At 48.7% G+C, this 13,743-nt stretch overlaps 1 protein-coding gene across 1 annotated transcript in view; it reads left to right on the top strand.

The window, feature by feature from the left end:
- The window catches only part of GGA1 (golgi associated, gamma adaptin ear containing, ARF binding protein 1), a 329,846-nt gene that overhangs the window by 285,037 nt on the left and 31,066 nt on the right, over positions 1-13,743 (top strand). Inside the window, exons 13-14 of the mRNA XM_063941459.1 lie at positions 4,523-4,698; positions 4,904-5,073. Of these exons, the coding sequence (XP_063797529.1) occupies positions 4,523-4,698; positions 4,904-5,073 (346 nt within the window). The remainder of the gene's footprint in view (positions 1-4,522; positions 4,699-4,903; positions 5,074-13,743) is intronic.

Here is a 13,743-nt window from a genome sequence, read left to right as displayed (position 1 = left end):
AGGAGGGACTGTACCAAAGAATGAAGAGTTTTTGCCTTATACGAAGGGACGTCTGTCAGGCAAAATCGATGAGGGGGGGCGATTTTTGAAGGATACGGCGTACCCTCGAGTGACGACTTCCCGTACCCAGGTATCTGAAGTGTTCTTCAACCATTCCTGGGTAAACCCTAGAAGTCAGCCCCCCACCTTGGGATCCCACAGAGGGAGGCCTGCCCCGTCATGCAGCAGGCTTGTCAGTTTTGGAAGAAGGCTGACGGGCAGCCCAGGCCTGTTTAGGTTTGGGCTTATTGGGTTTGGAAGTGTGAGCCTGTTTCGGATACGCCTGGCCCTTTGCTTTCCCTGAAGGACGAAAGGAAGTACTCTTAGCCATCGGTATCGAAGGAGCAGTTCTAGGTAGACATGCTGTTTTAGCAGAAGCTAAGTCAGTCACTATCTTGTTGAGGTCTTCTCAGAAAAGAATGTCTCCCTTAAAAGGGAGCACCTCCAGGGTTTTCTTAGAGTCCAGATCCACAGACCAGGACCGCAACCGAGAATCCGGCGAGCCAAAATGGACGTAGTAGAAGCCTTGGCTGCCAGAATACCTTCATCAGAAGCCGCCTCTTTAATGTAATGAGAAGCTGTGACAATATACGACAGACATTGTCTTGCATGATCAGAAGCGTTGGAAGTCAGCTCAGCTTCCAACTCCTGAGCCCACGCTTCAATAGCCTCTGCAGCCCGAGTTGCTGCAATGATGGGCCTATGCGCAGCACCTGCCAGGGTGTAAATCGCCTTTAAACAACCCTCCACACGCTTATCCATCGGTTCTTTCAGAGACGTGACGGTAGTTACAGGCAGAGCTGAGGATACCACCAGCCGCACCACCTGCGAATCCACTGGCGGGGGTGTCTCCCAATTTTTACTTAGCTCCGCCGCGAGGGGATAGCGAGCCAGCATCTTCTTGTGAGGCGTGAATTTCTTTCCCAGGATTCCTGATGTATGTCAACCAAATGGTCAGAGTGAGGTAAAACTTGTTTAACCACTTTCTGACGTTTAAACTTGTCCGGTTTCTTAGGGCCAGTATCAGGCTCTCGGTCATCAGTCATTTGAAGAATTAACCTGATAGCCTCCAGCAAGTCAGGAACATCCACCTGTGAAACAGATTCCCCATCAGAAGCATCAGAATCAGTGTCTGCGGGGTCAGTATATACGCCATCTTCAGCAGACGAGGTGTCTGGGGCGTTAGTGGATTGTGAGGAAGTAATGGCCCGCTTAGAGGACCCCTTGGTCTTAGACAGGCGAGGGTTAGACTTCTGTTTAGTCAGTGATTGGTTCAATTGCTGTAACTGAGCGGACAGTTGATCTACCCACAGCGGATTAACCGCAGGACCGTAAGCGGTTGTACCGGTACAGGAGGTCCCATAGGGGGCGTAAGTCTAGTTACCAGCGTATTCAATAACGTGGAGAAAGTAGCCCAAGGTGGGTCATTTTGAACCCCCGTTGCTACGGTCCCACTGGGGGGTAAGGAACCCCCAGAACCTGAACCCTCAGCTGCTATATTCTCCTCAAACGTGTCTGCAGCATCACCACCACGCACTATGGGATCAGCCCCAGCTCCGTCGCCCCTTGTAGCTGACATATCTGAAAGCTCAATTCAAGGCAACTCAGTACAATATCAGCAGCATAACACCTGACAAGAACCCCCTGAGTAGTGTATCAGCACAAACAGTGTTCCAGAGGTATATGGTGACTAACAGGTCAAAGCCTTATCCCCTTGCTGGACTTCACCACCGGGTACTGCGGGCTTTATAGCAAACGTTTTTTAGTAAAACCGACCTGTGCCCTTGTCCTGGTGATCTAGTGGGGTCCCACCGGCCGCACCAGATCGCGATTTCCAGCGGGTCCCGCCTGGGGGACCCTCTTATCTCCTACCTGAGTGTGGCCACTTGATCCTGGAGAGCTGCGGTGGGGTGTGTGACTGACAGATGAAAACCGGAGTATACAGTGCCGCTGGGGGAGGTGATGGAGCTGCAGCAGGAGATGTCTGACTGACATCTAACACTCACAGTGTGTCTGCTGCAGCCCTTGAAGTCTTCATTTTTCACTTAAAAAAGCTCTTCTGAGGGCTGCTGGAGCAGCCCACCTGTTGTATGCCTGCACTGCATGGCACCAACTACAAAACTGAGCTCCTGTGCACAGAGGCGGGGTTATAAAGGAGGCGGCACTATTCATTCTGGGAACAGTCAAAGCTTTTAACCTGTTGGTGCCTCGGATCAAGATCCTACTCTACACCCAGTGTCATTCCCTGTGGAGCCCAGTGTACCCCGCAGCAGAAATAGAGATATATATATATATATATATATAGAGAGAGAGAGAGAGATTAAGAGAGAGCTATATATATATAGGGGGTCATTCCGAGTTCACTCGCTAGCTGCTTTTAGCAGCATTGCACACGCTAAGCCGCCGCCCCCTGGGAGTGTATCTTAGCTTAGCAGAATTGCGAACGAAAGATTAGCAGAATTGCAAATAGAAATTTCTTAGCAGTTTCTGAGTAGCTCCAGACCTACTCCTACACTGCGATCAGCTCAGTCAGTGTCGTTCCTGGTTTGACGTCACACACACGCCAAGCGTTCGCCCAGACACTCCCCCGTTTCTCCAGACACTCCCGCGTTTTTCCCAGAAACGCCAGCGTTTTTTCGCACACTCCCAGAAAACGGCCAGTTTCCTCCCAGAAACACCCACTTCCTGTCAATCACAGTACGATTACCAGAACGATGAAAAATCCTCGTTATGCCGTGAGTAAAATACCTAACTTTTGTGTAAAATAACTAAGCGCATGCGCCCTGCGAACCTTGCGCATGCGCAATAAGCGACTAATCGCAATATAGCTAAAATCGGCAACGAGCGAACAACTCGGAATGACCCCCATAGAGAGAGATATATACTATATAGAGATATATATGTATATATTTATATAAAATATATGACACAAATGGGGTGCATGTAGCCCATGACCACATCACTCTAATACATACAAACAGAAAACCCTTCACTCACCATAGTAAGCTCACTCATCCTCAACAATTCAATAAATAAGTGATGGGGGTTTAGTTAGTGGATTGGCCAATGCACGGAAGCCTGCAAACCGATCGCCAAGGTACCCCACCTTCATGCAGGTCCTACACTATCACAGAGTCTTAAAACCTGACTACTTCACTGCTGTGACACACATCATCTGCCTGCTAGATTTAATGTGCACCTGCCACACACCTCATGGCTTTTAAAGGTACACTAGTCACCTTACATTGGCTCAGATAGATTGCTGTGTTCCGTGCACCCCACCCTATGAGTGGTAAGTGCATTGCTTTACCCAGCTTCTGGGGCGGTGAGTGCTGTGGTTTTCTATTTGTGTATATGACGGGGTTAATCTATGGTTAACTCTTATTAACTATGGCCACTAGCTTTCTCATGCACCCCTGTGTGGACTCTATTATCCTGAACCTGTCCACAGGGCACACACCTTGACGCTCCTGGCTTCTATGGGTTTTTCTTTTGGTCACTAAGTTCTTCTCTACTGTGAGTGTGTCCTATTCTTCCTTCTCTTCTGCCTGCTCCTGCCTTAGGGCTTGTTCACTATACTGACTAGGCCTCTGGCTGGGGCCGGGTTATAGGGCACTAGGACCATGCATCCTGAAAGCTAAAGCTATAACTGTTTGTTGACCAGACTACTCCAACCAGCAACCCCATGGAATCCTTGTGGACCCTATGGATTTTGAAGAAAGAGAGTTAACAAAGATAGGTTCTACCATAACTCTTATTTTAGATGTTTTTATTATTACTTTTTTTTAGTGGTGGACTTAGCGCGTCTTTGGTCACCTGTATGTACAAGTGTCTACAGACCTATGATATAGGTATCAAAGTAAAAAAAATTATATTTGTCCAATAGTCTAACTTCTCTTTATTGTTTTGCACACATTTGCCGGGATTGTCCAGTATATAAACTCTGACTCATGGGGCTGATTCTCAGCTTGACGATGTGGCTTCCATGTTTTCATCCGTTGCTGGCCTTGCATATGTGACTAATACCGCTATAAGCTCTTCTATGGTGTACAGCCAGGGGTCTGCATGTGCAAGGACTCAGGTGCCCCCTTTGTGCTTATTTGGTGCTGAAATACCAATTAGAGCATATATAAACTCGTACCCCAGCCCCATACTAGGTACCGATTCTCCGTCAGAGTGTGGCCTCGGTCCAATAATGCCCATAAAACGAACGATCTCCGTGTGTCTGAATAGTCACCACCCAGGCATGGCCAGCACATTCCCAGCGCCTCTGGGGCACATGAGCAGTGTGACTTAGACGTATGCGCAGTAGATAAACAATAGACGGCAATACGTCTGAATCAGTCTCCCATTAGGTTTTAGATGCGCGTTGATGAAAAGTTTATAGATTCCACTGTAATTACCTTCACCTTGAATACCTGTGTAACCGTGAGGATGATGCATAAAATGCCAGTGTTCTGACATCTGTTTCTCCTGCTTACAGGGAAAAGCCTCAACAAAAGCCTAGTCTACGAGATCTCCAGAGTAAAAGTGCACCTCAACCCCCGCCTGTTCTGGGAGACCACCTACCCATGGGCGCGGAGCAGCCGGCACCATTTCCTGTGAAGACTGACCTCTCCCTGACTAATGTCACTGTGCCTCTGGAGTCCATTAGACCTAGTATGGATCAGTGAGGGAACATAACATGTATCTGGGTCATTCTATCTCTACTATCTATGGTCCTCCTCGGAGCTGTTCCTACTGTTTCTAGTCATCATTTCTCTTCTTGCTCCTCTAGATCCTTTTGTATTGTTCTACGTTCTGCATTTCCAGGCTTTGTGTTACTAGCTGCCCACTGTCATTCTTTATTTGATTCCCGATGCAGGTAGCATCCTCCCAGTCACCGTGTATGACCAGCGCAGTTTCCGCGTTCTTTTCCATTTTGCTCAAGATGCCCCTCCAGGAAGGCCGGATGTCCTGATTGTTGTACTCTCCATGCTGAGCACAGCCCCTCTTCCTGTCACTGGAATCAGTTTTCAGGCTGCTGTTCCAAAGGTTGTATTACTGTAACCTCACACCCCCTCCAGTCTCATATCTGCATAATCATGGTTTTCTTATTTCTTTTATATTTATTTTTGCAACAAATAATTATGATCTCGAATATGCTAACTATGAATAGCAGCCTATGAGAAAAAATGGTGCCTCACTAATTCACCATAATAATAACAACAATGACAAAAAATACCTTTTCTCACACTGGTGCATATCACTTAAATATTTGAAAAAGAGTCCTTACTCCAATAGGCTTTAGGAATGGAAAAAGTCCAAAATCCCTTTTGTCATGAAGTGGAATAATTCTTATCCATAAATAATGTAGTGTCCATGAATATCTTTTCACAGCAGATTCACAATCTCAAAAGAAAGAACAAAGAATCTAGGCCCTCATTCCGAGTTGTTCGCTCGCAAGCCGCTTTTCGCAGCAGTGCACATGCTAAGCCGCCGCCCTCTGGGAGTGAATCTTAGCTTAGCAGAATTGCGAACGAAAGAATCGCAATATTGCGAAAAGATTTCTCTGTGCAGTTTCTGAGTAGCTCGAGACTTACTCTTCCAGTGCGATCAGTTCAGTCAGTTTCGTTCCTGGTTTGACGTCACAAACACACCCAGCGTTCGCCCAGACACTCCCCCGTTTCTCCAGCCACTCCCGCGTTTTTCCCAGAAACTGTAGCGTTTTTTCACACACACCCATAAAACGGTCAGTTTCCGCCCAGAAACACCCACTTCCTGTCAATCACATTACGATCTCCAGAACGAAGAAAAAACTTTGTAATGCCGTGAGTAAAATACCAAACTTCTTAGCAAATTTACTTGGCGCAGCCGCAGTGCGAACATTGCGCATGCACAGTTAGCGGAAAATCGCTGCGATGCGGAAAAAAATAACGAGCGAACAACTCGGAATGAGGACCCTAGTGCAATATTGTCTGAACAAATGAACACAATTGATTTTATTACATTAGACTCACAATAAAAACATAGAAAACAAGCATATCACCACAAAATGTGGGTGGGGATCATCACAGCTCACAAATTCCACTTTATTACCCGTCCCAGATCGAATAGGGCTCAGAGGCCGAAAGCCCGGGATTCTTTCACCTCCTGCCGTAGTTCGTGGATCAAGTGATGTTGTACCTCAGATTAATCTCACCAGCAGCCTAAAGCTTTTCGGACAATACGTCCTTCCTCAGAAGCATGGTGAGAGATAATGGACTCCTATACTTATACCCCTTCTAATTAGATGCATAGTAATTAATTTTCCCGCCGGTACGTCTTCAATGACGTCACCGGAAGTGTCCTCAGTCCATTGTATACGTGGCTTCCTGTCATCGTACTGAAACTGCTTTTGCATAGTCCTCCTACACGTAGCCGCTAACCACGGCCGGACATGCTCCAACACATTTCCAGCGGAAGTGACGTCTCCTTTCATCATTAGTGTCCGTCGGAAGTGATACCGGAAGTTGTTGATGCATTCCAGCGGACTTCATATTTCTCAGCCTTAATCATTCCGGCGGAAATGAAGTTGTATCAGGAAGTTAGCACTGCGTTCCAACACATTTTCCAGAGAATATTTAAAGGTGCAATACATTCCCAAATGAAATGTCCACAAAAAGTCCATAAATAGTCCAATGATACATATAAAAAGAGGGAAAAAGATAAAAATACTTTTAACAATAAAATCCTATTACAGAATCATAAAAACCATTTCATTTCAAAATCCCCATTTAGACCATTTGGAACCAATGTTTTTAGTTTAAAAATCCATCGCATTTCTGTTTTAGCGAGCCTCGACTCAAGGTCCCCTATCTTTCCAATTTGTTGAAATTGTATGCCGAAAAAAGACCTAATTTCATTGGGGTTGCAGTTATGTTTAGATTTAAAGTGCATAGAAAAGGTGTGGGTCTCTAATCCTTTCTTCACATTATAAATGTGTTCGGCAAGGCGTGTTTTCAAGTTCCTCGTGGTTTTACCAACGTTTCTCTTACGTCATAGAGGATACTGGGGACTCCAAAAGGACCATGGGGTATAGACGGGATCCGCAGGAGCTTGGGCACACTGAACAGACTTAAACTGGGTGTGAACTGGCTCCTCCCTCTATGCCCCTCCTCCAGACCTCAGTTAGACTTTGTGCCCAGGACTGACTGGACACACACTAGTGGAGCTCTCCTGAGTTTCTCTGGAAAAGACTTTGTTAGGTTTTTTATTTTCAGGGAGACCTGTTGGCTACAGGCTCCCTGCGGCGAGGGACTGAGGGGAGAGAAGTCAGACCTACTGCTACTTAGTTTAAGGGCTCTGCTTCTTTGGCTACTGGACACCATTAGCTCCAGAGGGTTCGATCACTTGGTGCTCTGCTTCTTTGGCTACTGGACACCATTAGCTCCAGAGGGTTCGATCACTTGGTGCGCCTAGCTGCTTGCTCCCGGAGCCGCGCCGTCACCACCCTCACAGAAGACAGAAGCCGGGTGAGTATGCAGAAGTCAGAAGACTTCAGGACGGCAGAAGACTTCAGTAACGAGGTACAGCGCAGTGGTAGCGCTGCGCTCCATGCTCCCACACACTTCTCCATCGGCACTCACAGGGTGCAGGGCGCTGGTGGGGGGGGCGCCCTGGGCAGCAGTTACTGAGGTCTGGGAAGCCGGCAGAAGCCTTAACGGTGCCTCGGAACCATTTTTCAGACCCCCGCCGGCATTATAATTTTTCAAATTTGGCGGGCTGAAGCGCGGCTCACAGGCGCCATTTCTCCTCCACACGCGGCTGCAGGAGATGCTGGCCCGGGACCTCCAAAGCTCCACTAAAAGTAACGTGGAGCTGATTGGGGGGGGGGGGCACAGTTTGGTGGTGCATATTATTGTTCTTTCAGCAGCGCTTTCACATATATGCTTTGGTGGGATATATGGGCGCTGGGGTGTGGGCTGGCTTACTCCCTCTGTGTTTCTCCTTCCGGGCTTCCTTGTGGGCCTGTCCCCTAGCTGAGACATTGTGTGTGTGTGTCGGTGGGTCAATACTCCCTGTCGACATGTCTGAGGCTGAATGTTATTCACCGGAGGAGGTTATTGGGGGGGCAGATGCGGGTCTGGAGTTGGCTCTGTCGGTGCAGCAGACACCCGGTTTGCTTATATTGTTAAATACAATTAATACAAATGCGGCTTCTTTGTCTTAGAGGTTAGATAAATCTGAGTCACAGACACAGGTGTGGAAAAAATCCATGGAGGATGCTTTGACTCAGGTGCAGACCCCATCGGGGTCAAAAAAGCGGCCGTTTACTCAAGTGGTAGATACTGATGCCGACACGGATTCTGATTCCGAGGTCGATTTCACTGAGGCTGCTTTACATCCACGATTAGTTAAGAGTACATGATTGTGGCTATAAAGGATGTTTTACAAGGATTTGCTTGTTCAAAGAGAAAAAACCTGAGGTGAAGTTTCCCCCCTCTCATGATATGAATACTCTTTGTGAAAAGGCTTGGGAGTCGTCGGATAAAAGGTGGCAGATTCCCAAGAGGATTTACATGGCGTATCCTTTCCCCTCTATTGACGGGGAAAAATGGGAGGCGTCTCCAAATCTTGACAAAGCTCTATCTCGTTTGTCTAAGAAGGTGGCGCTTCCGTCTCCTGACACCGCAGCTCTCAAGTATCCGGCGGATTGCAAGCTGGAGACGTCTCTGAAGTCCATTTTCGCTGATACGGGTGCATTGCTCAGACCCGCTGTGGCGTCTGTATGGGTGAGTAGTGCTATTGCTAAATGGGCTGAGAATTTAGCTGCTTATATGAATACCCTTGATGAAGATACTGTTCTTTTGACTCTTGGTTATATCAAGGACACTGCAGATTACCTGAAGGATGCGGCGAGGGATGTTGGTCTCTTGGGATCAAGAGCCAATGCCATGTCGATTTTGGCCAGGAGGGCGCTGTGGATCCATTAATGGAATGCTGATGCCGATTCCAAGAGAGCTATGGAAGCTTTACCCTTCAAAGGTAACGTCTTGTTTGGGGACGGCTTGGCTGACCTGGTTTCTACCGCGACTGCGGGTAAGTTGTCTTTTCTTCACTATGTTCCCACACAACAGAAAAAGGCACCCCATCATCAGATGCAGTCCTTTCGTCCGAATAAATACAGGCGGGGAAAAGGTTCATCCTTTCTCGCTTTAAAGGGTAGAGAAAGGAGAAGGAAGTCACCTGCAGTGTCAGGCGCCCAGGAACAGAAGTCCTCCCCTGCCTCTACCAAGTCCACCACATGACGCTGGGGCCTCCCTGGGGGAGTCCGGACCAGTGGGGGGCCGTCTGCAGATCTTCAGTCAGGTCTGGATCCTTGGGTCCTAGAAATTGTATCTCAGGAATACAAGCTGGAGTTTCAGGAGACACCCCCTCACCGGTTTTTCATGTCGGCCTTGCCAGTGTCTCTTCCGGACAGGGAGGTGGTGCTGGCAGCAATACAAAAGTCCTGTCTACAGAGGGTCATTGTTCCCGTTCCCCCGTCCCAACGGGGGGAGGGGTTCTACTCGAGCCTTTAACATCCTAAGTGGATGCTGGGGACTCCGTAAGGACCATGGGGATTAGCGGCTCCGCAGGAGACTGGGCACAACTATAAAGAAAGCTTTTAGACTACTGGTGTGCACTGGCTCCTCCCACTAAGACCCTCCTCCAGACCTTAGTTAGATTTTTGTGCCCAGCTGAGCTGGATGCACACTAGGGGCTCTCCTGAGCACCTAGAAAGAAAGTATATTTAGGTTTTTTATTTTCAGTGAGCTCTGCTGGCAACAGACTCACTGCAGCGAGGGACTAAGGGGAGAAGAAGCGAACCTACCTAACAGGTGGTAGTTTGGGCTTCTTAGGCTACTGGACACCATTAGCTCCAGAGGGATCGACCGCAGGACCCGACCTTGGTGTTCGTACCCGGAGCCGCGCCGCCGTCCCCCTTACAGAGCCAGAAGCACGAAGAAGGTCTTGAAAATCGGCGGCAGAAGACTTCGGTCTTCACCAAGGTAGCGCACAGCACTGCAGCTGTGCGCCATTGCTCCTCATGTACACCTCACACTTCGGTCACTGATGGGTGCAGGGCGCTGGGCGGGGGCGCCCTGAGGGCAATAAATAACACCTTGGCTGGCAAAATATACATCATATATAGTCCCAGAGGCTATATAGATGTAAAATTACCCCTGCCAGTATTACAGAAAAAGCGGGAGAAAGTCCGCCGAAAAGGGGGCGGGGCTTCTCCCTCAGCACACTGGCGCCATTTTTCCCTCACAGTTCCGCTGGAAGGAAGCTCCCTGGCTCTCCCCTGCAGTCTAAGAATACTACAGAAGGGTAAAAAAGAGAGGGGGGGCACTAAATTTAGGCGCAGTATAGATATATATATATATATATGTAATATATATAAAAAAGCAGCTATAGGGAAAACACTCATTGATAGTGGGATCCCAGTGTTATATAGCGCTCTGGTGTGTGCTGGCATACTCTCTCTCTGTCTCCCCAAAGGGCTTTGTGGGGTCCTGTCCTCTGTCAGAGCATTCCCTGTGTGTTTGCGGTGTGTCGGTACGGCTGTGTCGACATGTTTGATGAGGAGGCTTATGTGGAGGCGGAGCAGATGCCTGTAAATGTGATGTCACCCCCTGCGGGGTCGACACCTGAGTGGATGGTGCTGTGGAAGGAATTACGTGATAGTGTCGACTCCTTACATAAAAGGTTTGACGACATACCTAATGTGGGACAGCCGGCTTCTAAGCCTGTGCCTGCCCAGGCGTCTCAAAAACCATCAGGGGCTCTAAAACGCCCGCTACCTCAGATAGTTGACACAGATGTCGACACGGATACTGACTCCAGTGTCGACGACGAAGAGACTAATGTAACTTCCAGTAGGGCCACACGTTGCATGATTGAGGCAATGAAAAATGTGTTGCACATTTCTGATGTTACCCCCGGTACCACAAAAAAGGGTATAATGTTTGGAGAGAAAAAACTACCAGTAGCTTTTCCTCCATCTGAAGAGTTAAATGAAGTGTGTGAAGAAGCGTGGGCTTCCCCTGATAAAAAGATGGTAATTTCTAAGAGGTTACTAATGGCGTACCCTTTCCCGCCAGAGGATAGGTCACGCTGGGTAACATCCCCTAGGGTGGATAAAGCGCTCACACGCTTGTCAAAGAAGGTGGCACTACCGTCTCCGGATACGGCCGCCCTGAAGGAATCTGCTGATAGAAAGCAGGAGGCTATCCTGAAATCTATATATACACACACAGGTGTGATACTGAGACCGGCTATAACTTCAGCCTGGATGTGCAGCGCTGCTGCTGCGTGGTCAGATTCCCTGTCAGAAAATATAGATACCCTAGACAGGGACACTATTTTGCTAAACGTAGAGCATATAAAAGACGCACTTTTATACATGAGGGATGCACAGAGGGATATTTGCCGGCTGGCATCCAAAATTAGTGCAATGTCCATTTCTGCCAGGAGAGGGTTATGGACTCGGCAGTGGACAGGTGATGACGACACATGGAAGTTCTGCCTTATAAGGGTGAGGAATTGTTCGGGGATGGTCTCTCGGACCTCGTTTCCACAGCAACAGCTGGGAAGTCTACATTTTTACCCCATGTTCCCTCACAACCAAAGAAAGCACCGTATTATCAGGTACAGTCCTTTCGGCCCAATAGGGGCAAGCGGGTGAAAGGCGCGTCCTTTCTGCCCAGAGGTAGAGGGAAAAAGCTGCAGCATACAGGCAGTTCCCAGGAGCAAAAGTCCTCCCCCGCTTCCTCTAAGTCCACAGCATGACGCTGGGGCTCCACAGGCGGAGCCAGGTACGGTGGGGGCCCGTCTCAAAAATTTCAGCAATCAGTGGGCTCGCTCACGGGTGGATCCCTGGATCCTTCAAGTAGTATCTCAGGGGTACAAACTGGAATTCGAGACGTCTCCCCCCCCGCCGTTTCCTCAAATCTGCCTTGCCAACCACTCCCTCAGGCAGGGAGGCAGTGTTACAGGCAATTCAAAAGCTGTATTCACAACAAGTGATAGTAAAGGTGCCCCTACTTCAACAAGGAAGGGGTTACTATTCCACAATGTTTGTGGTACCGAAACCGGACGGTTCGGTGAGACCCATTTTAAATTTGAAATCCTTGAACACATATATAAAAAAATTCAAGTTCAAGATGGAATCGCTCAGGGCGGTTATTGCAAGCCTGGACGAGGGAGATTACATGGTATCGCTGGACATCAAGGATGCTTACCTACATGTCCCCATTTACCATCCTCACCAGGAGTACCTCAGGTTTGTGGTACAAGATTGTCATTACCAATTCCAGACGTTGCCGTTCGGTCTCTCCACGGCTCCGAGGGTCTTTACCAAGGTAATGGCGGTAATGATGATACTCCTTCGAAGGAAGGGAGTTTTAATTATCCCGTACTTGGACGATCTCCTGATAAAGGCGAGGTCCAGAGAACAGTTGTTGGTAGGGGTAGCACTATCTCTGGAAGTGCTACAACAGCACGGCTGGATTCTAAACATTCCAAAGTCACAGCTGGTCCCTACGACACGCCTGCTGTTCCTAGGGATGGTTCTGGATACAGAACAGAGAAAAGTGTTCCTCCCGGAGGAAAATGCCAAGGAGCTGTCATCTCTAGTCAAAGGCCTCTTAAAACCAAAACAGGTGTCGGTGCATCATTGCACGCGGATCCTGGGAAAAATGGTAGCTTCCTACGAAGCGATTCCATTCGGCAGGTTTCATGCAAGAACCTTTCAGTGGGACCTGTTGGACAAGTGGTCCGGATCGCATCTTCAGATGCATCGTCTGATAACCCTGTCTCCGAGGACAAGGGTGTCTCTGCTGTGGTGGCTGCAGAGTGCTCATCTTCAAGAGGGCCGCAGATTCGGCATACAGGACTGGGTCCTGGTGACCACGGATGCCAGCCTTCGAGGCTGGGGAGCAGTCACACAGGGAAGTAACTTCCAAGGACTATGGTCAAGTCAGGAGACTTCCCTGCACATAAATATTCTGGAACTAAGGGCCATTTACAATGCCCTAAGTCAGGCAAAACCCCTGCTTCAAAACCAGCCGGTACTGATCCAGTCAGACAACATCACGGCGGTCGCCCATGTAAATCGACAGGGCGGCACGAGAAGCAGGACGGCGATGGCAGAAGCCACAAGGATTCTCCGATGGGCGGAAAATCACGTGTTAGCACTGTCAGCAGTGTTCATTCCGGGAGTGGACAACTGGGAAGCAGACTTCCTCAGCAGGCACGACCTCCACCTGGGAGAGTGGGGACTTCATCCAGAAGTCTTTCAAATGATTGTAAACCAGTGGGAAAAACCACAGGTGGACATGATGGCGTCCCGTCTAAACAAAAAGCTAGAAAAATATTGCGCCAGGTCGAGAGACCCGCAGGCGATAGCTGTGGATGCTTTGGTAACACCGTGGGTGTACCGATCGGTTTATGTGTTCCCTCCTCTACCTCTCATACCAAAGGTACTGAGGATGATAAGGAGAAGAGGACTAAGAACTATACTCATTGTTCCGGATTGGCCAAGAAGAGCGTGGTATCCGGAACTTCAAGAAATTATGTCAGAGGACCCATGGCCTCTACCGCTCAGACAGGACCTGCTGCAGCAGGGGCCCTGTCTGTTCCAAGACTTACCACGGCTGCGTTTGACGGCATGGCGGTTGAACGCCGGATCCTGAAGGA

Source organism: Pseudophryne corroboree, chromosome 9, assembly GCF_028390025.1.
Source record: "Pseudophryne corroboree isolate aPseCor3 chromosome 9, aPseCor3.hap2, whole genome shotgun sequence".
Lineage (NCBI taxonomy): Eukaryota > Metazoa > Chordata > Amphibia > Anura > Myobatrachidae > Pseudophryne > Pseudophryne corroboree.
This window is presented reverse-complemented; position numbering and strand designations above follow the sequence as displayed.